Here is a 25,210-nt window from a genome sequence, read left to right as displayed (position 1 = left end):
CATCTGTTAGTGTCATTTTTGCAGCTTTTTACATCTTTTAATGTCATTTTTGTGTATATTAGTGTCATTTTTGCATCTTTTGCAGATCCTTTTGTGTCACCATTGCATTTTTTTGTCCCTTTGTGTCATTTTTGCATCTTTCAGTGTCAACTTTAATCCAGAAAGGATTTTACACGTCTAAATGTGGTGGTTTTTGAAACTAGACCTGATTGGGACAGAAAAATCACCCGTTTATATGTTTTTACAACTACAAAAAAAGGTTTGAAAAGCCTGTTTTTGGGTGTTTTGGAATAGTCCTGACCACATTTTCTGAGTCTAAATGTGGAGTTTTTAGATCTGAATCTGGTCTAAAGTAGTTTACACATCATTATTATTTATTTACTTTGATAATTCCTATTAATAATTCTCCTATCACACTTTTTAAAGTGTGTATCAGCCATAATATTAATAAATCCAGTAAATAAACTGAATATAAACAGACTAAATAATGGTCCAGACTTACTCTGGCCTGAGAGGAGCTCTGGGTGTTGGACAGCCGCTTCCTGTTGGACATGACGGCTGAAAATACAGAGAACAAAGTAGGAAACTATAAAACAACCGAAGATAAACAAGAAAACAAACAAACAGGAAGCTTCTGGTAGCAGCTACAGCTAACCAAAGCTAACTATCGTCTCTAACTGGACTCTGTGTGGTTAATTAACCAGTTAGTTAATAAGTTAACCTCCACTAACCAGTCTGCAGTAGAATCAGCACCCAGTTTAACCAGCTGCTCGGTGAAAAGGATCCTTCAGTTCGTCTGAATCCAAACTCCGGTTTCCAAACCGTCGAGTTCCCGCTAGGACGCCTGGTGATGACGTAGAGCGAGTGCGCCGCCGTTTTTGTAGTTTTTTTTACTGAACGGAAAACGAAGCTTGAAAACTGCGACAAGAACAGTCCAAACTATGTATGAACGGATGAATTAAAATTAGGACATCAATAAAATTCACGAGATAAAATTCCAATTTGTGAGATTTTTAATAAAAACCCAAACTATAAGGTTAAAAAAGTTAAAAAAAAAAAAAAAAGGTATAAAAGTGCCAAAAATTAATTTAAGGAAACAAAAAAAAGAATAATTGTAAAAATAAATTTAAAAAAAATTTTGACGCAAAGGTCAAATTTATGCGCTAAGAATAAAAATCGAGACATAAATAAAAGCAAAACTCATAAGATAAAATTTCAGTTTGGGAGATTAAAAACAAAAACAATTTATGAGGTTTAAAAGAAACTAAATTTGGCATTGAAGTGCCAAAAAATATTTTTCGAAAGAAAAAAAGTGAAAATTTATGACAGAAAATAAATGTCTGAGTTAAAAATCAACATTATGATCAAAAACAAATAAAACGTCCAAGTTTAAAGCGATGCTGATGATATCAAATATCAAATGTTTGAGTTAAAGGTCATAATTATGACCTTGAAGTTGAAATGTATGGGTTAAAAGTCAAGATTATGACATAAAACGTCACATTTATGAGTTTAAAGTCAAAATTTTACACATAAAAGTCAAATTTATGAGTTTGAAGTCAAAATTAGGACAAAATAGTCACATTTATGAGTTAAAAATTAGAATTATGAGTTCATGTCAAAATTAGGACATAAAAGGTCAATTTTTAAAGTTTAATATTAAAATCATGCCACAAAAAATCGTATTTACAAATGAAAACATAGAATATTGGCGTAAATGTTCATATATATATATATATACATTGTTTAAATAACTTTATAAAGAAAATATTTAGCTATTTCTGCTTTATTTTGGCAGCTCGTTAAATCCATAGATCGTATAATAAATCTTTATTCTATTCTATGGTTGAATCCACAGACTGTAGAATAAAACTTTATTCTACATAAAGATAATAAAACTTTGTTGCAGTCTGTGGTTAAATCCTGTGTTTTCCTTTACAACCGCAGCAGGTCGCTGTTTCTGTTCAGCTGTCTGGAGATGTGGTCAGAGTCTAGACAGACAGAAAAGCAGTCAGACAGACGCTCAGACTAACGGACAGACTAACGGATCCTCCCGGTTCTGTCACCGGACATCAGTCGCTGTCTCTGCCCCGGACTGAGCGCTGCTCCGCGGCGGCTGTAGCGGAGCGCTGCCGGCTCTGAGGCCGGTCATGAGGCAGCAGGATGGGGGAGAACATCCGAGTTTCTCCGCTGAAGAACTTCGTGGCTGGAGGGTTCGGAGGAGCGTGTCTGCTGCTGGCAGGACACCCGCTGGACACCATCAAGGTGACTCAAAACTTCTGTGTAGACACCAAGGACAGGTTCTGTGGAGGTTCTGTAAAGGTTCTGTGAGTCAGGAACATGGAGGAGCTGCAGGGATTATTGATAAATCAGCTTAAAAAGTCTCAGAGGTCAGGAAGCAGCAACAGGATCAGACAGGAGGAGAGCAGAAACACACTGGAAGGGGTTGAAAATCAGGTGATTGTAAAGAGAGAAGGTTCATTTTATACCTTTATGGTGTCACAAAGTAAAACTCATGATCTAAAGGGTCAAAATGTTCACTTCAAACGTCCAAATTATGAGATAAAAGTTCTCAAGTACAATAAAAAGTCACATTTATAACCGAAAATCAGGTTTAAAGGCTCAGAAGTCAGAATTAGAAAATTAAACATCAAACTTGGGACATAATTTTAAGTTTTAAAGTCAAAATCACAACATTGAATGTAACAACAATTTTATAAAATGAAGCAATCATTAGATAAAATGTCCAAATGTAACAGAATGTGACAAATTATTTTATGAAATGTAACAATTATTAGTTAAAATGTAACAATTATAAGACAAAATATAACAATTATTAAATAAAATGTAACAATTATTGGATAAATGTAACAATTGTTAATTAAAATGTAAAACTTATTAGATAAATGTAACAATTATTATATAAAATCTAACAATTATTAGATAAAATGTAACAATTATTATATAAAATCTAACAATTATTAGATAAATGTAACAATTATTAGATAAAATGTAACAATTATTATATAAATGTAACAATTATTAGATAAAATGTAACAATCATTAGATAAAATATGACAATTATTGGATAAATGTAACAATTATTAGCTAAAATATAACAATTATATAAAATGGAACAATTATTAGATAAATGTAACAATTATTATATAAAATGTAACAATTATTAGATAAAATGTAACAATCATTAGATAAAATATGACAATTGTTGGATAAAAAATATATTTTTAGATAAAATATAACTATTATTAGACAAAATGTAATGAGTTAAAAAAAAGTGTATGAGTTAAAATGTCTGTAAATAATGAGATAATGTGTCAAACTTAGGACCTAAATTGTCAGAATTGTGCTTTAGGGTCAAAACTGTCACATAAAACCTCAAAAACTGAAAAAAGTCTAAATGAGTCATGAAAATGTAAAAATTGTCACATAAAATGTCATAAGAAGCCAAAATATGAAGACATTTGGCTAATATGAGTCAAAATCGAAGTAAGATTTATGAATTAAATTGTACAAATTATGATATAAAATGAAATATATGTGAATAACATCTGAATTATAAGTTGAAAAGCAAAAGAAAATCACATTAAACGTCAAAGTTTTGAGCTAATAGTCAGAATTATGATGTTAAAGATTCAGTAAAGGCTAAAATATAAATTAAAAATCAAGATTATGAGTTAATACATCATAATTATGATGTAAAAGGCTTCAAATATCAGTAAAAATGTTGAAATGATAAGACAAGAAGTCAGAATTGTGAGCTCTAATGTCTAAATTCTGAGTTAAAATTCATGTTTTACTAACTGCACTGATCCATAAAGTTTTGTATTTAATCTCCTTGAGCCTCAGTCAGAATTAATAAATGACAGAGTGAGTCTTTGTTCAGCTGCAGATTGTGTTTTATCTCCTGGTGAACATGTGATCGTCAGACCAACCGTCAGTTTGTTATCAGTCGGAGCGGCAGCAGCAGATTCACTCCTCCTCGTTTAGAGTCTTTATCAGCTCAGTTTAATCTGTTTCCATTCAAACTGTTTCAGGTGAGACTGCAGACGCAACCCAAAGCTGCTCAGTACGTTCTCTACACGGGAACCTACGACTGCTTCAGAAAGACCGTCTCCAAGGAGGTACACTCACCGAAAACCACAAAAAAACACAAACAAATACTCAGAAAGTCACACAAACAACACTGAAACTTATAGAAAGTCACAGAAACATCACAGTAACTTGAACTGGCCTCTTGTTAGTGATTCCAGTCAACTACAGCTGATGACTCCTCTGATCCACTTTCAATAGAACCCATTAGATCCACCAATAAGCCAGCAGAACCTACCACCAAGCATGGAGGTGGCAGTATCATGCTGTGGGGCTTTCTAGAAGAGCTTCTGGACTGGTTTCAGACTGTATGTTGAACTAGTTTTGGACTTGCTTGGGACTGGTCTAGGATTGGTTTAGGTTTCAGACTGTATTGGACTTCTTAAGGAATAGTTCAGGTTTGGTTTTGGTCCTGATTTTATACTGGTTTCTGACTTTTTTAGGACTGGTTTCAAACTATATTCCAACTGTTTTGGAACATTTTTTGGAACTCCAAGAACACCAAACTACCATCCAGCATGGTGGTGGCAGTATCATGTTCTGGGTGTTTTTTGAAGTGCTGTTCGACTGGTTTCAGACTGTATGTTGGACTGGTTTTGGTTTGATTTTCATCCTGGTTTTAGACCTTTTTAGGTCTGGTTTAGGACTGGTTTCAGACTGTCTTGGGCGGGTCTTTTTTTAACCCCAAGAACACCAAACCTGCCATCAAGCATGGTGGTGGCAGTATCATACTCTGTGGAACTGGAGCTTTACACAAAGTAAATGGAATAATGAAGAAGGAGGATCACCTCCACAGTCTTCAGGAAAACCTAAAACCATCAGCAGAAGGTTGATCTTGGACACAGTTGGATGTTTCAACAAGACAATGAGCCCAAACATACATCAGACGTGGTAAAGAAATGGTTCCATCAGGCTGGAATGAAGGTTCTAGACTGGTCTCCCCAAAGTCCTGACTTAAACCCATCAAGAACCTGAGGACTGATGGAGAAACAAGTCTGAGTCAGAAAGACTAGTTTAGCTGAACTGGACTAAACTTGTTGTCTTTCTGATTTAGACTTGAGTCAGTTAAATTGATAGTATAATGATACTGCCACCTCCATGCTTGACGGTAGGTATAGTGTCCGGAGGAGTCAAAGATGAACCAGAAGACTGAAACCAGAAGAACTGAACTGAGGTGGAAAGGGACAAATATAACCAAATATTAACATTTGTGTTTGTATATTTTTCATCCAGCAGGTTCATTCATATTTCCAGAAGATCTTTAATAAATGAACCAAAATTCATGAGTGTTTTTTGTGACAAAGATTCATGTTTCAATGATTCTGAAGTTCTAGGAGTCGTTGGAAACTAAAGACTGATGATAAACATGGACTTTATTGGTGGATGGACACTTTAGTTCATGACTGTAGATATAAATTAAATGAGACAGAAAACAAAAAGTCTCTTTGTCCATCTCTAACTGTAGATGATGCGTTTCATGGTTCCAGGGTATCTTGGGGCTCTATAAGGGGATGGGGGCTCCTCTGGCTGGCGTTGCTCCAATGATGGCCATCAGCTTCTTCGGCTTCGGTTTGGGGAAACAACTTCAGCAGACGGATCCTGGAAAACCTCTAACGTTAGTAGAACTCTCCTCTTATCTCACTAAAGCATCACTCAGCTCTAAGTGTGGACAGACTGAACAAACTGAAGATAAAGACTGATTCCACCGACGTGAACAGAAAACCTCTGAGTGGGTGAATAAAATGTGAACTTATGGCTTACAAAGTCCAAATTATGCAATTAAAGTCCAACTTAAGACTTTAAAAATCCACATTCTACCAAACTCTGAGCTACTAAATCCAGATTATAGAATAAAAGTAAAAATCATGAGATAAAAGTCCAAATATTGACATAAAGGTCCAAATTATGTCATAATAAGTTTTCATTGTAGGTTAAAAATATCAAATTTTGACATAAAAGTCCAAATTATGGAAGAAAACTTAAGATTGTAAGATTTTAAAAAAGTCAAATTTCTGAATTTGAAAGTCCAAATCATGAATTAAAAATCCAAAATTATGAATGAAAAGTGAGCTAAGTGAAAATCGTGAGCTAAGAAGTCCAAGTTATGAGTTAAAAAGTCCAAATTATGAGTTAAATAGTCCAATTTATGGCATGATAAGTCTAAATTATTGGTTAAAATACCAAATGTTGACCTAAAAGTCCAAATTTTGCCCTACAAATCCAACTCAGGAAATGAATGATAAGTTGAAAGTCCAGTTTACAAAATGCTTTTTAAAATTTTTAGTACTTTTTAGTAATTTGAAACAGGTGTTCCACGCTAGCTGATCCCACGGTTGTAACCTGATTCTAACCTGAGACGTCCTTAAATCTCCTCCAGCAGGAATTAGTCAGAGACAACAGCTAATGTTGTTGTTGTTGTAATACCTGGAAAACTGCCCTCTAAATATAAGCGAGCTGCCATTGGTGAGTCTGGACCACTTCCCCCTCGGCCTCGGCTCAGATTACTGCTTCGCTTTACATCTACTGTACATGAGCAGAATATTTAGAGAACCATCTTCAGCTGCTCTGGAAACCAAACTGGAACCAGCAGCAGCTTCTGCTGAGCTGGAAATTATACAGAAAGAGTCCGAGTTATTACAGAAAACATCCCAAATATGAAGTAAGAAGCCCAAATGATGTTAATTAGGAGTTACAAAGTCCAAATTACTACATAAAAAGTCCAAATTCTGACGCAAAGGACTAAACTGTCAGTTAAAAAGTTCAAAATATGAGTTGAAAAGACAAAATTCTGATATGAAATGCCAGGGGGTTTAAAATAGGAGATAATACGACCAAATTGACACATAAAAAGTCCAATTGATGAGATTAAAAGTCCAAAGTCTGAGTTTAAAAGTCTAAATATTGATTTAAAAATTGTGAATTATGAATTAAGTCTAAATTATGAGTTAAAAAGCTCCGATTATGACGTAAAAGTCAAAATTATGACTTAAAAGTTCAAATAATGACTTGAAAAGCCTGAATTCTGATATAAAACGCCAAATTATTAGTTACAAGGTTTAAAATATGAGATAATATGACCAAAATGAGACCTAAAAGTCCAACTGATGAGATTAAAAGTCCAGATTATGAGTTAAAAAGTCTAAATTTAAATTATAACATTCAGGTTATGGGATAAAAGTCCAAATTATGATTTTAAAAAATTCTAATTTTGAGTTGAAAAGCCCAAATTCTGATATAAATACGACAAATTTTTAGTTAAAAAGTTTAAAATATGAGATAATATGACCGATTTGAGACAAAAAGGCCAATTGATGAGATTGAAAGTCCAAAGTCTGAGTTTAAAAGTCTAAATGTTGATTTAAAAATTGTGAATTATGAATTAAGTCTAAATAATAAGTTAAAAAGCTCCGATTATAATGTAAAAGTCAAAATTATGACTTAAAAGTTCAAATAATGACTTGAAAAGCCTGAATTCTGATATAAATGCCAAATTATTAGTTAAAAGGTTTAAAATATGAGATAATACGACCAAATTGACCAATTGATGAGATTAAAAATCCAAATTATAAATTAAAAAGTCTAAATTATGAGTTTTAAAGTTTAGGTTGTGAGTTAGAAAGTCTAAATTATGACTTAAAAAGTTTAAATTATAAGTTATAAAGCCTAAATTATGAGTTATAAAGCTCAGATTATGGCGTAAAATTTTAAATTATGACTTAAAAGTCTAAATTATGAGTCATAAGGTTCAGATTATGGCATAAAAATCCGTATTATGACTTAAAAAGTCTAAATAATGAGTTTTAAGGTACAAATTATGGCATAAAATTCTAAATGATGACATTTTTTTCCCTGTATTTAACTCCAGACACTCTCAGATCTTCCTGTCTGGATGTCTGGCCGGAGTTTTCACCACCGTCATCGTGGCTCCGGGAGAAAGAATCAAATGTTTACTGCAGGTAAGAAGAAAATCAACATCATGTAAATCATTTTTAATATGGATTCATCTGTGAAAAATAGAGATAAACACACATCACAGTTAATTAAAGTCTTCAGAAACTCAACACTAAGAACTCTTAAATGATCTAAAGTCAACATGTCCTGTTTCATTCAGCCTCATATGTTATTAGTAGGGCTGGGACTGTAATGCGTTAATTTCGATTAATTACAGCGGAAAATAACACGTTAAAAATAATAACGCAATTACTTGCAGCCTCCTCAGTTCCCTCATTTCTGGCACACCAGTAGCTCTGATGAACACTGCAGCCCAGTAGGTGGCGGTAATGAACCTAAAGTCTGTTTGTAGCCATGAAGAAGAAGCACAGGAAGCACTGAGTGAAGTCAGGCTCTGGTGAACAGTGAAGGAAGATGAGATTGAGCTTGTTGGGCAGAAAGTTTCCTTTTAAAAATCTTCCTGATGGCAGCTTGGATAAAATCCTGGTTGTGTACAAATTGTACAACAAAGAGTTTTCTGATCACTGCGTCACTTCAAGCCGACGGTATCACCTCAATGTAAAACATGTTGCTGTTAGCACCAGAGCTAACGTTAGCTACGAGTCATGCTAACGGCTAACGGTGTAGCCATCCCATAATAGACCACTTTTCTAGACAGTGCTTGAGTTTACAGAAAGTCTTAAAATGTTGAATAAAATCGCTACAATTGCACTTAGATTTGCATTAATCTGTGAATGTAGCAGACAGATGAAAAATGCAGATAAATAGAAATGAAACATTTTTGAGGTTTAAGTTTTTACTCCGTTGAGGCTCTGCCTCCTTGGAGGAGGAATAACCTAAACAACAAAAATATCTCTTTTAATAACTTCATTATAAACTTTTTGTTTATAAAAAAATTACATAAATAAAAATTGATATTCCTATAAAAAGAACCATCAAAATTCCACCATTTATCAGACCCAGAAAAGATGAAAACGGAATGAATCTCTGGATTTTCTACTTTGTGAAGCTCCTTGAACTACTTATGCTGATTTTATGTGCCATACAGTGGAAAAAAACAACTAAATTCAGGCTTTAAGTCATCAAAATCACTTTTTGCTATATGTCCCATTTTCCTTTTTTAAAATAAATTTTAAATTATAAACACGTATATGTCTATTCATTGATTCAACTGTCAACCACAATTTTATTTGAATTGAAAAACTTCACTTATTGTGTCAAATATTGCTATTTGACAAAACTGCTATTAATTGTGATTAATTAATTATAAAGCCTGTAATTAATTAGATTAAATTTTTTAATTGCGTCCCACCACTAGTTATTAGTGAAGTTAGTAAAGGACCTCATGCAGCCTCATGTAGCCGTCTGTACCTGGTGACCCACCAGGTCTGAACATACAAACATCATGAAACATTATCAGCATCTGCAGAATCACTTCTATCTGAAAGCTGGTCCTCGAACCTCAGTAGGTTACTCGTCTTCCTTCAATCTGCAAGTTTAAATACAGACGCCACAAATTACAGCATCAGACCAACCGACAGGTCCTCGAATGTCTGTTAGAAGACGCCTCCAAGAAGTGTAGATGCAGTGTTGAGGTGTGTAGATGCAATGTTGAGGTTTGTGGCGATGCAGTGTTGTGTGTAGATGCAGTGTTGAGGTGTGTGTAGATGCAGTGTTGAGGTGTGTGTGTAGATGCAGTGTTGAGGTGTGTGTAGATGCAGTGTTGAGATGTGTGTAGATGCAGTGTTGAGGTGTGTAGATGCAGTGTTGAGGTGTGTAGATGCAGTGTTGAGGTGTGTAGATGCAGTGTTGAGGTGTGTAGATGCAGTGTTGAGGTGTGTAGATGCAGTGTTGAGGTGTGTAGATGCAGTGTTGAGGTGTGTAGATGCAGTGTTGAGGTGTGTAGATGCAGTGTTGAGGTTTGTGGCGATGCAGTGTTGTGTGTAGATGCAGTGTTGAGGTGTGTGTGTAGATGCAGTGTTGTGTGTAGATGCAGTGTTGAGGTGTGTGTAGATGCAGTGTTGAGGTGTGTATAGATGCAGTGTTGAGGTGTGTGTAGATGCAGTGTTGAGGTGTGTGTAGATGCAGTGTTGAGGTGTGTGTGTAGATGCAGTGTTGAGTTGTGTAGATGCAGTGTTGAGGTGTGTGTGTAGATGCAGTGTTGAGTTGTGTAGATGCAGTGTTGAGGTGTGTGTAGATGCAGTGTTGTGGTGTGTAGATGCAGTGTTGAGGTGTGTGTAGATGCATTGTTGAGGTGTGTGTAGATGCATTGTTGAGGTGTGTGTAGATGCAGTGTTGTGGTGTGTAGATGTAGTGTTGAGGTGTGTGTAGATGCAGTGTTGTGTGTTTTCTTTGTGTTGCAGTGTGTAGATAATATTGTGTGTTTTCTTTGTGTTGCAGTGTGTAGATAATATTGTGTGTTTTCTTTGTGTTGCAGTGTGTAGATAATATTGTGTGTTTTCAGGTCCAGTCCAGCAGTGGAGGCTCCAGATATTCTGGTCCTCTGGATTGTGCAGTCAGACTGTATAAGGAACAAGGAATCCGCAGCGTGTATAAAGGAACAGTCCTGACCCTGATCAGAGGTATTGATTATAGATTATAGATCTATATGTAACAGTGTGTATAAAGGAGCAGTGCTGCTTTAAATTCAGTAAAAACTGTGTAATTTTCCAGTCAAATATGATTAAATGAAGAAATTCCAGTTTGTAAATACACAGATTTTGGATTTTAAGGTACATTTTTGTTTATATTTTACAATCAATATGCAAACTAATACCTTTCCTCTTTACTATTTGTATTTTTTTTCTATAATTTAACAACAGGGAAAATCTGTAAAATAAGCATTTAAAAATTGGAGTTTTCAATCTTTAATATAGATGATTCTTGTTTCTAATAACAAATATCTGTGAAATAGTGATATTTTAGCTGAATTAAATAACAGTAAAACTGTATTTTTGGTCCCACATTGTAAAACAACAAATTATCTGTTATATGAAAAATATGCAGATGCTTAATGTGGATATTATTTACAGTTTTGGGCTGTTTTTAAGGGTAAAAACATGTAAATGAAGTTATTATTTCTGTGGTTTTACTTTGAACATCTATCCAAACATTTTTCCAGTGCAGCTGACTGAACATTAACTGTTTATTGGTGTTAAATCCAAAAGTCCGATCAGATTTCATCCTGGTGTTTGTGTTCCTCTCTCAGATGTGCCTTCCAACGGGCTTTACTTCCTCACCTACGAATACCTCAAACGCTTCCTGACTCCTGAGGGCCAGAGGTCAGTCTCCATGGCAACGGTACTCACTGTAATGAAGGCGTTTGCAGATCTTTTAAACCTGAACTCCGATTTTCTGTTCCAGCGTTTCTCAGCTCAGCACTCCCAACATCCTGCTGGCCGGAGGCGTCGCAGGAATCTTGAACTGGACGATCGCTCTGCCGCCGGACGTCCTCAAGTCCAACTTCCAGACAGGTGAGAGCTTAAATCATCAAAAACTCTTTTGAGTTCTGTTTAAAAAAAATGCAACCAGATCAGTTTTACATCCATCCAGGATTGAAAACGTGACTAAAATGACAAAAAACTTGTCAAAACCTGTTCTAAATGAGTGCAGATTAAAACAAAATGCAGAAAAAATGTGTAAAAAAGTGTCAACAATCGCCTTAAAATACATCAAACTTTATTTTTAACACAACTTTAGCAGAATTCAAATGTCCTCAAGACCATTCTAAAATGTCTAACATGACCCCAAAAGTGGTTCAAAATGCCAAAAACATTTTTTAAAGGTAATCAACACGACTTATTAAGGTAAAAATGAACCAAAATAGCTCATATTGTGCCCAAAATGTCTTGAAACTTCACCAAAATCACAAAAATTTTGTCAAAAGAAGGACTCAAAATTTGACCCAAATTACAAAATCCTGTCTGAGATTCTTCAGAATCTGTCCTGAATGAGATAAAAAATGAACCTCGTGTAGTCATGGTTCTATCTGCTGGACTGATGAAGTTCTGAGGATCAGAAATGATGGAAAAAGTCCATTAAAAAGTGATAAATCTGGATCCACTTCTATGGACTTCAAGGACCTGGAATGTTCTAAGTGAGACTAAACTGAAAGACTGGAAGCAGGAAAGGAGAACGTCCCCTGGAGAAAGTTCTAGAGTAGACCTACCAACAACTGGAGAAAGTTCTAGAGTAGACCTACCGACAGCTGGACAGTTGTCAGTAGGTCTACTCTAGAACTTTCTCCAGGGGACGTTCTCCTCTATGGAGTTCAAGGACCTGGAACTCTGGAAATATTCACAGTATGAAGGTAGAACTCTGATCATTAAATGATTTTGGACTTTTTTGTCAACTTTGTTAAGTTTTTTACTAACTAAAGACAGGTTTCGAATTGTTTTAGGAAGGTTTGTGTCATTTTGGCCAAGTTTTGAGTAATTTAAGGAAAGTTTTGAAGCATTTTGATGAATTTCAGCTGTTTTGTAATATTTTTTTCCACCTCTATGGACTTCAAGAACCTGGAAGTCTCCAGATCTGAATGATCTAAGTGAGACTAACCTTAAAGACTGGAAGCCAGAAAGTAGAACGTCCCCTGTAGAAAGTTCTAGAGTAGACCTACCTACCTACCTACCTACTAGAGGTCTACTCTAGAGCTTTCTACAGGAGACGTTCTACTTTCTTGACGTTCTCCTTTCTTGAACTTCTCCTCTATGGACTTCAAGGACCTGGAACTGTAGAGATATTTCCAGTATGAAGGTAAAGAACTAACTACTTCCTGTTTGCGTTCAGCTGCAGATGGGAAGTATCGAGGTTTGGTCGACGTCCTCAGAACACTGCTCAGAGAAGAAGGACCTAAAGCTCTCTACAAAGGCTTCAACGCCGTGTTTCTACGAGCATTTCCTGCCAACGCGGTGAGAATTCAACCTGAAACGTTAACATCATCTCATGTTTCGTGCTGGTACATTTAAACATGGTTCTTTTGTGTCCTTCAGGCCTGTTTTCTAGGCTTCGAGGTGGCACTGAAGGGTCTGAACGTCGTCGCCCCCAGCTGGTGAAATCATCCAGCCGGTTCTTAAGTGTACTTTATTTTTTAATCCTTCCTAATCCAGACAGAAACGCACATTTATGAATGTATGACTTGACATTTTCACTATTTATTCTCTCTACGTGTTTGTCAGTGCAGCAGAAACAGGTAGTTGTGTTTTTTTCTCACTTTTTAAGCTTTTTTGTGATTAAAATCAGGAATTTAGCTTAATTTATGAGAACTTTTCTGTAAATCTACCAGCAGCTCTGCCTAATAAATGCAGAGTTTATTTATTCAGGGGTGAATAGTTGTGTTTGGTTTTATAAACTCTGTCAATAAAGATTCAATAAAGTGTTTTTAATTTTATGTGTTAGAGTCTGGCTTTGTCTTTTTACTATATTTTATAACAGGGAAAATGTGTAAAATGCCGTTAAACACCTTCATTTCCATGATTTTCTTTCAAATGATGCCAAATATCTGTAAAATAATGACGTTTTTCTGAATTAAATACAGAAAAAAATATAATTTTGTTAATTACTGTTTGTAAAAATACAAATTTTTGGTGTACACATTGTTTTTGCCATTTTTTTTAGTTATGACAATTGTTACAGTTTTTTATGTGATTTTATTGGATATTATGTGTAATTTAACAAAACGGAAAATATTAACACCTTAATGACCTTTATATCCATAATTTTCTCTCAAATGATGACAAAAATTTGTAAAATGATGATTTTTTTTCTGATTTAAATACAGAAAAAATGTGTTTTTGTGGTGAAACGGAAAAGATTTAATTCCTGTTTGCAAAAATACTGATTTTTCATGTGCACATTATGCTTTGACCATTTTTTTAGTTATCAGGTAAATTATTAGTTTTTTTTCTGTGATTTTATTGGCTATTATGTGTAATTTAATTAAACGGAAAGTTAGTAAACTAAAAATTCTGAAAAGAATGATTTTGCGATTTTTAATGTTCATAATTTGTCTTTCTAAAAACACCAGATATCTGTAAAATAATGATGTTTTCTGCTGATTTAAATACAGTAATACAGTCTCATATCAGAAAACTACAGATTTTTTAAAAATATTTTTAGGGTTCGAGCACTAAACCAATATGTGACCAAATTTGATGCAAATTTAAAGGCCTAACTAGTCAAAAACCCTTAAAACTTTGCCACACATCAGGACCGGCGAAAAATTTGACATTTTCGAGGAATTGCGCATATGTGTTGCAAAATGGCTCCATAGCGCCACCTGGAAAAATTCAAACAGTTACTGTGGCCAGTACGTGTCACCTAGAGTTATGAAATTTGACACACATATGGAACTCGTCAAGACGCACAAAATTGTAATTGACACCCATGCGCAAATCACAACAGGAAGTCAGCCATTTTGAATTTTGTGTCATGTTTTCCACGATTTTGGGTCCGTTTTGGGAATTTTCAAAAGCTACAAACTCAAACAGGGTAAGAGCTGAAGTTTGGCCAGGATCTAAACCAGTCATGGGTGATCAAAAGTTATCAAAATGCTCCGTAAAAGTCTGATGGTGCGGAAACGGTGGCCGGCGGAATGTCGACGCTTCGCCATCAAACAGGAAATACTGTATCAGTGCCGTGTGCATGCTCCAATCTGCCTCAGACTTCAGAAATGTGATCACAGTCCCACCCTGATGACATTCACAGGCCGATATGCAGCAACAGTCATAGCGCCACCTGGTGGATGGACAGGAAATGCTGTATAATTAGCCTGTAATGCTCCAATCAGCCTGAAACTTTACGTGTGATCAGAGTCCAGCCTTCACCAGAAATATAGGTCGAAATACACTGTCAGTCGCAGTGCCACCTGGTGGACGTGCTTGGATTCGCTGACCAGCAAGGATCCAAGGACCGCTGCTGCTTGCAGTTTTAATTAGATGGATGATATTAATTGTTATTGATGATCCACTAAGCAACAACACGCACAAATTATATAAATATAATTTACTATCATTTCATTTTTTTTCTATTTTTTTACTTCATCATAAACACAATATTAGTTTAAATTTCAATAATTTTATTGAATTATCTATTTCAAATTTATTTATGTTCGTAACAGGGAGTCTTAAAAAAAGAATCTCTATGTTTCATTTAAATCTGACCAATAAGATTTCTAAATAACAAACAGTACAAATTAATTAACTAATTAAATGAATTAAACCATCACAAATTAAAAAATATGCATTTTAACTAACATTCAAATTCTTGTTTTTTTTTATTTTTGTATTTTACTGCTTTCTTAAAATGTGTTAAATAATTCATGAAGACTATTTTTTAAAATCCTTTTATATCTTTAATGTAGCACTTTGAGATTTTGCCTAAATGAAAAGTGCATTACAAATAAAATGTATTATTATTGTAATTATTATTATTATTATTCCTATTATTATTCCTATTATTATTCCTATTATTATTCCTATTATTATTATTATTATTATTATTATTATTATTATTATTATTATTATTATTATTATTATTATTATTATTATTATTATTATTATTATTATTATTATTACTAATAATAATAATAAAACATCTAATCTGGAATAAACTGTTTTATAATAAACTATTTTAACTCCACATTTTATACATTTATATCCCAGTTTAAATATTTTTTAAACACTAATTTTTGACCCAATTCCCCAAATTATCCTGTAAATGTCGAGCAGAGTCCAGACTCGTCACCTTTGGCCTAATTCTCAGCATCCATTACCCAGAATTCCACGTCCCTCGACCCGGTACTGCACTAAATTTAACACAGTTTGGCAAAAATAAGTCAAATTTTTATGTTCTTTTTTATCCTAAGAATTTAAAAATAAAGAAAAAATTCAAATTTCGTTCTGTAAATCGAACAAATGTGAATAATTAAGGCCTTTTAAAAAGCCGTTTTAGGTGAAAACTACATTACCCAGAGTTCAGAGCGCAGCGTTCACTTCCGGGTCTGTGACCAGCAGGCTGTCAGCAGGAGAAGGTGAGAAATGTCTGAACTTGTGATGATTTCTGACCTAAACCGCGTTTAAATGTGTTAAAATCTGAGTGTTTGAATGTGTGGCACCTTCACGACGTTTTATTTTTAGACTCAAGGGCGAAAAACTGCGGTTTATCCGCTAATTTGAGCTGAAAACAGAGAGCGAGTGATGAATAAATGTGCAGAAAGAGAAGTGAGGACTGAAGAAGTTCAGCTGGAACTGTAAATCACTGTAAATATCTCCGAGGTTCTTCAGTTTATCAGCTGGTTAGGAACTAATCTGATGTTTAATGTCGAGTCTCTGAAGCTAACAGCTGCTAGCAGCCGGCTAACAACAGGAAGCTACCATTAAAACAGCAGCTCATCATTTACAGGGAAAAGTCAAATATTAAGGCATGGAAACGATCAAATACAGCAGAATTAAATTAAAAAAATGTATTGGTCTTTAAAAACAGTACAAGTAAAAAAAAAATATATATATATATACCTTAGCTGATTTAAATACAATTAAACTGTAATTTTATGGTCATCACTGTGTGGAAAATAAAATAATTTGTTGCTGATTTTACAATTTTGGCCTGTTTACATATGTGTGTGTGTGTGTGTGTGTGTGTGTGTGTGTGTGTGTGTGTGTGTGTGTGTGTGTGTGTGTGTGTGTGTGTGTATATATATATAAAAAGAAAAAAAAATTATTTATTTTTACAGACAACATGTAAATTCATATTTTTTTTTCTGTGATTTTGTCAGATTTTTTTTATCTTCTGTAATTGAACAAAACTGGGAAAATCGGGAAAATCTATAAGATAGAGGTTTAATCAATTTTCTGTGACATTTCAATCCGTAATTTACATAATATTTCTTTCGGGGAGCGACAAATATGAGTAAAATAATGATATTTAATAAAATAGAAATAACTTAACATAATAATAATAATAATAATAACATAAAATTAAATAAATTATATCAATTTGTAAAAACAGTGCAGACAATTTAAAACACATAATATAGTGAGATTTTAGCTGATTTAAATTCAATAAAACTGTAATTTTATGGTCACATATTGGAAAAGAAGTTCTCACTATTTGGAAAAATGTTGTTATTGTTTTTTTTTTTGTTTGTTTTTTACAATTTTAGCTTGTATTTTATTGTCTGTTTTACTTTTTCACAGTCAACATATAATTTAATTTTTAAAATTTGTTTTGCCAAAATTTTTTCTTCTATATTTTAACAAAACAAGGAAAATCTGTCAGATAAAAATTTAATAAATTTTCTGTTATATTTCAGTCCATAATTTGCGTAATATTTCTTTCAGGGAGCGACAAATATCTGTAAAATAATTATATGTATTGCTGTTTTAAATACAATAAGACAGATGTAATTTTATTGTCAAATGTTAAAAATTAATTCCTATTTGTAAAATGCAGATTTTCAGTCATATATGAAGCTTCACCTCAACCTCAGGTCATTAAAGGCTCTTTTAAACCCTGGCAGCTGATCTGAGTTCCGCTGTGGGTCTCCAGGTCGGTGGATGTGGACTCTGTGGAGCTGTGATGCCCCTGGAGGTCAGATGGCCGTTCCCACAATGCCCTGCTCTGGCCTGGAGGCTCTCCAGCTCCCTGGTCATGGGCATGGTGGGCTCCTACTCCTACTTCTGGACCAGTAAGTTCTCATCCGACTCTGTATGGACACAGAAAACACCATCAGAGCCTCCAATGACCTCCTCAGAACCATCTGGTTCTTCATCTCCACAACCTTTATTCATGATCAGAGTTCTACCTTCATCCTGGGGATATTTCCAGAGTTCCACGTCCTTAAAGTCCATAGAGGAGAACGTGCCCTTGGAGAAAGTTCTAGAGTAGACCTACTGACAGCTGGAGAAAGTTCTAGAGTAGAACTACTGACAACTGGAGAAAGTTCTAGAGTAGACCTACAGACAACTGGAGAAAGTTCTAGAGTAGACCTACTGACAGCTGTCCAGTTGTCAGTCGGTCTACTCTAGAACTTTCTCCAGGAGACGTTCTCCTCTATGGACTTCAAGGACCTGGAACTCTGGAAATATTCCCAGTATGAAGGTAGAACTCTGATCATGAGTAAAATTCCTGCAGATGAAGAACCAGATGATTCTGGTGGAGGTTCTGCTGGTTGTTTTTTTGTGGAATATTCTCTCTCTTTTTAACCTCCTCCTTGTTGTTTTTCTCCGTCTCCAGAGTACATGAACAGCCTGACGGTCCACAACCATGAGGTTCTGTTGGACCTGATCGACCAGCGTCCATCTGACACGCCCCTCATCACGCTGTCCAATCACCAGTCCTGCATGGACGACCCTCATATCTGGGGTAGGAACCTGAAAGCACACCTTGGTTCCACCTGAAACAGCAGTAACAGTAACGATAATGATAGTAACATCAGGGTGTGTCTGCTGCAGGCGTCCTGAAGCTCAGGCAGCTGTGGACCTTCAACAAGATGAGATGGTGAGTCTTCATCAGCTCCTCGTCTTGTTCTGTCTTTATTTATTTACTTTTTAGTTTAATGAGGTTTTTATTTTCATGTTTTAACTCAGGACGCCAGCAGCTTCTGACATCTGCTTCACCAGAGAACTTCACTCCAGATTCTTCAGCCGAGGAAAATGTGTTCCTGTCTGCAGAGGTGGGACTGAAAGCTCCTGAGATAACACCTGACTTCATGTTCTTCTCCATCTTCTTCTTCTTTTTCTTCCTCTCCTTCTCTTCCTTCTTCTTCTCCTTCTTTTTCATCTTCTCTTTCTTCTCCTCCTCCTCCTCTTCCTCCTCCTCTTCCTCCTCCTCTTCCTCCTCCTCTTCCTCCTCTTCCTCCTCTTCTTCCTCCTCTTCTTCCTCCTCTTCCTCCTCCTCTTCCTCCTCCTCTTCTTCCTCCTCCTCCTCCTCTTCCTCCTCTTCTTCCTCTTCCTCCTCCTCCTCCTCTTCCTCCTCCTCCTCCTCCTCCTCCTCCTCCTCCTCCTCCTCCTCCTCCTCCTCCTCCTCCTCTAACTTCCTGTATCTCCTCAGGTGATGGTGTCTACCAGAAGGGGATGGACTTTGTTCTGGAGAAGCTGAACAGAGGAGAATGGGTTCACATTTTTCCAGAAGGTATTCTGACCTTCAGCGCCACATTTTACTGATTTATCAGTTCTCATGGTGGATTTTAACTTTTTATTTCTCATCAACAGGAAAAGTCAACATGACGGAGGAGTTCATTCGTCTAAAATGGGGTGAGAATGCTACCAGTTTCTGAATATCTAAAGATATTTTCATTTATTCTGCAGACCAGGACGGGGTGCTTCTAAAGATTGAAACATAGACCTCATGTTTTTTTCTGTCTCATTTTTGTTGTTGTGTCTCATTTTTGTCATTTTCTGTCTCATTTTTGACATTTTGCGTCCAATTGTTGGTATTTTGTCTCATTTTTTTCATTTTATATTTCATTTTTATTGTTTTCTGTCAATTTTTTGTCATTTTGTGTCTCATTTTTGTCACTTTGCCTCATTTTTGTTGTTTTCTTCCTCATTTTTGTCATTTTGTGTCTCATTTTTGTCATTTGTGGTCTCATTTTCGTCATTTTGTGTCTCATTTTTGTCATTTTGCCTCATTTTTGTCGTTTTCTGCCTCATTTTTGTCATTTTTTTGTCTCATTTTTGTCATTTTGTGTCTCATTTTTGTTGTTTTCTGTCTCATTTTTGTCATTTTTTTTGTCTCATTTTTGGTCTCATTTTTGTCGTTTTCTGTGTTTTTTCATTTTTCTATCTCACTTTTATTATTTTCGGTCTCATTTTTGTCATTTTGTGTCTCATTTTTGGCATCTTCTGTTTCATTTTCATTTTGTGTATTTTTTCCCCTGCAGCTGTCAGTATTGAACTGATTGTCGTTCTTGGTGTAATAAAGTTTCTGGTTTGTGTTTCAGGTGTTGGTCGGTTAATCGCAGAATGTTCCCTGAATCCGATTATCCTGCCACTGTGGCACGTTGGTGAGTAACGGCACAAACACTCACCGAGCTGTTGGTCCAGATTTATCACTTTTTAATGGACTTTTTCCATCATTTCTGAGCCTCAGAACTTCATCAATCCAGCAGATAGAACCATGACATTTAGGAGGAAAAACATCTGAGTTGTGATTAAAACTGAGCCCAGATCAGGACGGATGCAGGGATTCATTGAGTCTTCTCACCAACTAATCAGCAGAAACTCCAGGAACTCACAGCTTCTGTTCACCAGGAAATAGTTAGAATTCCTGCAGAAAAAGTTCAGGCTTAAAAACCAGATAGCAGATATTAATCAGTGATCTGTACAGTTGTCGGTAGGTCTACTCTGGAACTGTTCACACTATGATACATCCCATAATACTGTAATCAGACTTCAGTATTAAGTAGCAGGTATTGTCAGAAAACGGGTTTCTTCCTGTTAAATCTGTTTAAATGTCTGTTTTTCTGTCAGGTTTGAGCGACGTTCTGCCAAACGTGAAGCCCTACATTCCTCAGACTGGAAAGGTCAAAAACGCTTCCATCTTATTTGTGGCTTTTTATTTTATTTCGCTCTGACTGCGGTTTTATTGGTTGATTTTCTACTTTTAGAGAATCACAGTCCTGGTGGGGAAACCGTTCAGCGTCAAGGAGCTGGTAGAATCCCTCCGAGCTGAAAACAAGAGTCAGGTCTGGATCTTATTTCTACACGATGCTGTGAAAACAGAATCACACTGGGTTCTATTTTCTTATGTTGCTGCTTTAATTTTTGGGTTTTGGGCTGTAAATCAGACAAAACCAGACGTTTAAAGACTTGGAGCTCTTATTATCTGCATTTTTTGTTATTTTGAAACACTGGAAACCAAACAATTAATTAGTCAATTAAGAAAACTGTTTAATTAATCAATAATCGTGAATTTGAACACATTTAAAGCTGCAGATAAAGCGTTTTATTACGGATTATTCTCCCTATATTTTTCCAAAGAACTATAAAAGAAAAAGTTTCATTTTTATTCAGGATGTAAGTTCATATTTTTATCATAATTTAAAATATTATAAATTGTATTAAAAGCTTTTGAATAATAAGTTGCTTGTAATAATACATTAAACTATTTAGTATTAGCAAAATTTTATAAATATTATAATAACACATTATTTTAATAAAAAATAGAATAAATCATATTTACTAATAATATTTAAAAATAAAATATATGTAATTCCATATTTGAATATAATAAAATACATTTAATATCTAAAATTAGAATAAACAATATTTACTCAAACTAAAAATAAAATAAATAGTATTTAATAATAATTCAGATATAGGAAATGACATCTAATAATTATACCTAAAATAATAAAGATTTAGTTATAAGATATACAATGAATTGTAGTCAGGATCATTTATAAAATAAATTAATATTTTCATAATTAAATGTAAAAAATTTAAATTCAAATAAATAGATTAATAATTTTTAATCACTGTAAAACTTAAGTGAATAGTATCTTATATTAGTTGCAATATAATAAATAACATTTAATAATTATACATAAATAATTCTGATTTAATAATTAAAAATAAGATGCAAGTATTTAGGATGTAACTTCATATTGTTTTCATAATTTAAAATAATGTAAATTACTTTTAAAAGTTTTGAATAATAAAGTTGAATCATAAATTAAAAATAATAAATATTAACATATATTTGATAAATATTATTTTATAATTCAATATTAGAATGCATTTAATGATCATTAAAATTAAAATAAACAATATTTAATCAAATAAATAAATCGTATTTAATATTAGACATAATATAACAAATAGCATTTCATAATTGTACATAAAAAAATTAAGATTTAATCACTAAAAATAAAAGAAATTATCTTAATTCAGTATTTAAAATAAAATTGTAATTTATGAATTTATACATAACTGCTTTTATTAATAATTTAAATAATCGATAATAAATAGTATTTAATATTAGTTAAAACATACAAAATCAGATTAATAATTATACATAAAATAATTAAGATTTAATGATTTAAAATTTTATTTAAAATTAAATAAATTGCTTATAATAATTTAAAGAATTAAAAATACATATTTAAAATAAAATAAATAGTGTCTAGTAATAGTTAAAATAAAATAAGATTTAATGATTTTAAATAAAATAGATTGTATTCATTGACTATTTATAATAAAATTATGATTTATAAATTTATAAATAACTGCTTTTTTTAATACTTTAAAGAAAAAAGAAGTAGTGTTTAAACTAAATATATATTAAATATATATATATATAGCATATATATAAGACATTTAATAATTATACATAATATAATTAATATTTAATAATTTAAAATGAAATAGATTGTATTCTATAACTATTTAAAATAAAATAATTTTAATAAAATTTTAAACTAAAATAAATAGTATCTTATAATATTTTAAAATAAACTGCAGTAGATTTATTTTTGCAGAGGATTAATAAACCAATAGGATTAATGAATCCAGCTGTAGTTACTTTAAGGTAAAGTGTCTTCAGAGCAGATTTTCAGTTAATTTCTGCGTCATCTTCCGTCTCTAACAGCTGGAAATGAGGAAGACGTTGACAGACTTCATCCAGCAGGAGTTCCGGAGCCTGAAGGTCCAGGCGGAGACCCTCCACAGCCAGACCCAGACCAGATCCTGAGTCCTGGAGGTCCTGGAGGTCCTGGTTTCTGCTGGAAGTCCTCCATCTGGAGCTGAAGGTTAAACCCTGAAAACCAGAACTTTTGGTCTCCAACTTCCTCTTCAGATTCACAGCGTTCTGGGAAATGTTTAAAAGCAGGTTTTCATTTCATTCAGTAAATTCAGTTACTGCGATGGAAAACGGATGAAAAGATGAATGATCGGGTTTCTGGAGCACAAACTTTAGGTTTCTCTAATGTTTAAAGCTTCATTAATCTGAGGAATCACATCAGGTTTGGATGATTCACAGCTTCACCATTTACATCCAGTTCATGTTTATTTTTTACAATCTTTAAAGTTTCTGTCGTTTTTATCAACAGCAGTAGTTAGTGGTGTAGTCAGACCATTCTGCAGCTCATCATTAATCTGCTTCAGGTGTGAAAAACTCTCTACATTATTTGTTTTCTTCAAACTGAATCATCTTGGATGGATTCAGCCCAGGAAGCAGCAACGGTGCCCCTCAGAACAGTAAATTTAAAGCGCCGACAAAAACTTGAAAAAAATAACAAGATCGTCTTGTTGCACGATCCAAATCCTCTGCAGAATTTGGAAAAAAGTTAGAATTTTTGTTACTTGACTTTTAATCACAGCTGAGTTATAAATGGCTTCATTTTTGCACTAAGAAATGCCGAATTTTTTAGTTTAAAATGTTTATTTTTGACAAACTTCTAAGGGACACAAGTTATTTTGATGGCAGGTCGTGATTTTAAGCTTAGATTTGGTGAATTTTTCCAACAGAACCACACATTATTACTTCAAGTAATAATAAATAAAATACAAAAAAGAAAATTAAATGGAAAAAATATAAATATTTAACAATAATCCAAAGTAAAACAGTATTTAACAATAATTTCAAATAAAATACTGTAACTCAAGATGAAATTATATTATTTATTGGTAATGCAAGCTTAAATAAGGAATATTTAATAATTAAAAACAAAAGCAAAACTTAAATAAAATGCTTGAAAGTTTGTAACTTCACTGTTAATCACAGCTGAGTTAAAAGGGGCTTCATGTTTGCACCAAGAAATGCAGAATTTTTTAGTTTAAATGGTTTATTTTTGCCAGATTTCTAAATGAGACCTAAACAGCAAAGTAATTTCAACGACATGTTTGGATTTTTAAGCTCAGATTTGGTTAATTTTCCCAACAGGACAACATTATTAGGGTTAGGGTTAGTTTAAAATCGGATGGTTTTTTTTTGTTTTCTTGCTCTAAAAAATGGCGTGTTTTTGTTGATTATTCTCTTTTTTTCTTTTTTCCTTTAGAATATGGTGTAAATGCACCTACAGCAGCATCCAGAACAGTTAAATTTCATGGAAACCTGAAAGATTGTAGCTTTAATTCTGTGTTTCAGTGGATTAATTGAACCAAATTTTAACCGGCGTTGGTTTGACACAACAGTCTTTTCCTGGTGAGAATTTAAAACCTGCTGCTGAAGGTAATCGTGAGTTTTTTTTTGCTGAATTATCCGTTATTTAAATGGCATTAAAAGCTCTTTACATGAAGCTGCTGTTGATTTTAGGACTAAATGTGGCTGGTTTAGATTTTAATTCTTAATCTAATGCAGTTCATGAGTGCTGGATGATAAATGGTAGCTGTACCATTGTTAGTTGGATTACATGCACATGTCCTGCTTGTACATTTAAATCACGTTTCAGAATCACTTCCTATTACTGTGGATCATTTCTTTTCCAGATGATGTATTAAAATGCAGTTTTTTTCTGTGGAACCTTCAGAAAACCTCCATCACAGATGTAAATAACTTATTTTATGGTAGAGATCACAGGTTCACAGATCTGTGTTTTATAAATGTGTCGCCTTACTGTGATTGCCGATCTTTCCTACACTATGTGATGCCAATAAAGTATTTCTACATTTTAATTTGGCCCATTTGTCGTCTCCAAACTCTGCTTGACCAGTTGAAGATGCAAAAATTATAAAATAAATAAATAAAATATGCAAAGATGACATTAAAAGATGCAAAAATGACACTAAAAGATGCAAAAATGTCACTAACAGATGCATTTATGATGCTAAAAGATGCAAAAATGTCATGAAAAGATGCATAAATGACATAAAAAATGCAAAAATGACACTAAGATGCATAAATGATACGAGAAGGTGCATAAATGTCATGAAAAGATGGAAAAATTACACAACATGCAAAAATGACATTAAAAAAACGAAAAATGTCACGAAAAGATGCAAAAATGTCACTAAAAGATACAAAAATTACACTAAAAGATGCAACAATGTCACAAAAAGATGCATAAATGACGCAAAGAAAAAATGCAAAGCTACATGAAAAGATGCATATATTACACGAAAAGAAGCAAAAATGGGACAAAGACGCATAAATGATGGTAAAAGACGAAGATAAAGTCTCTTCTCTGCAGAGCGTCTTCTTCATGCGTCATGAC

The 25,210-nt window shown here is 33.8% G+C and overlaps 3 protein-coding genes across 6 annotated transcripts in view; 2 read left to right on the top strand and 1 right to left on the bottom strand.

Moving 5' to 3' along the window:
- Positions 1–878, bottom strand: part of ndnl2 (necdin-like 2) — a 9,673-nt gene extending 8,795 nt beyond the window's left edge. Inside the window, exons 1-2 of one of the 2 annotated variants that reach the window (XM_023292700.3) lie at positions 732–878; positions 503–558 (exon numbers count right to left, since the gene is read on the bottom strand). In XM_023292700.3, the coding sequence (XP_023148468.2) occupies positions 503–553 (51 nt within the window). In that variant the 5' untranslated portion in view covers positions 554–558; positions 732–878. The remainder of the gene's footprint in view (positions 1–502; positions 559–731) is intronic. The other variant, XM_023292699.3, reaches the window with a different exon arrangement.
- A 1,110-nt stretch (positions 879–1,988) lies between these two features.
- On the top strand, positions 1,989–13,447 carry si:dkey-150i13.2 (mitochondrial carnitine/acylcarnitine carrier protein). Of its 2 annotated transcripts, none has more exons than XM_035958350.2 (9): positions 1,989–2,265; positions 4,056–4,142; positions 5,598–5,725; positions 7,976–8,066; positions 10,526–10,643; positions 11,270–11,342; positions 11,425–11,534; positions 12,853–12,968; positions 13,050–13,447. In XM_035958350.2, exons 1-9 carry the CDS (start codon positions 2,164–2,166, stop codon positions 13,110–13,112), a joined length of 888 nt encoding a protein of 295 aa, XP_035814243.1. In that variant the 5' UTR covers positions 1,989–2,163; the 3' UTR covers positions 13,113–13,447. The 2 variants fall into 2 exon arrangements, with proteins under 2 accessions (XP_035814243.1, XP_023148466.1); XM_023292698.3 differs by having other exon boundaries at positions 1,991–2,265; positions 12,847–12,968.
- Positions 13,448–16,042: 2,595 nt separating this feature from the next.
- On the top strand, positions 16,043–24,671 carry tafazzin (tafazzin, phospholipid-lysophospholipid transacylase). Of its 2 annotated transcripts, none has more exons than XM_055013277.1 (11): positions 16,043–16,087; positions 17,576–17,743; positions 18,292–18,420; positions 18,510–18,555; positions 18,645–18,730; positions 19,108–19,188; positions 19,269–19,310; positions 20,000–20,062; positions 20,529–20,581; positions 20,666–20,743; positions 22,648–24,671. In XM_055013277.1, the coding sequence occupies exons 2-11, from the start codon at positions 17,635–17,637 to the stop codon at positions 22,747–22,749; spliced, it is 789 nt and encodes a 262-aa protein (XP_054869252.1). In that variant the 5' UTR covers positions 16,043–16,087; positions 17,576–17,634; the 3' UTR covers positions 22,750–24,671. The 2 variants fall into 2 exon arrangements, with proteins under 2 accessions (XP_054869252.1, XP_054869253.1); XM_055013278.1 differs by having other exon boundaries at positions 16,044–16,087; positions 17,605–17,743.
- The last annotated feature ends 539 nt before the right edge of the window (positions 24,672–25,210 follow it).

The sequence above is a fragment of the Amphiprion ocellaris genome, chromosome 8 (assembly GCF_022539595.1).
Source record: "Amphiprion ocellaris isolate individual 3 ecotype Okinawa chromosome 8, ASM2253959v1, whole genome shotgun sequence".
Lineage (NCBI taxonomy): Eukaryota > Metazoa > Chordata > Actinopteri > Pomacentridae > Amphiprion > Amphiprion ocellaris.
The sequence above is the reverse complement of the archived record's forward strand: the minus strand, read 5'-3'. Positions and strand labels throughout refer to the sequence as shown.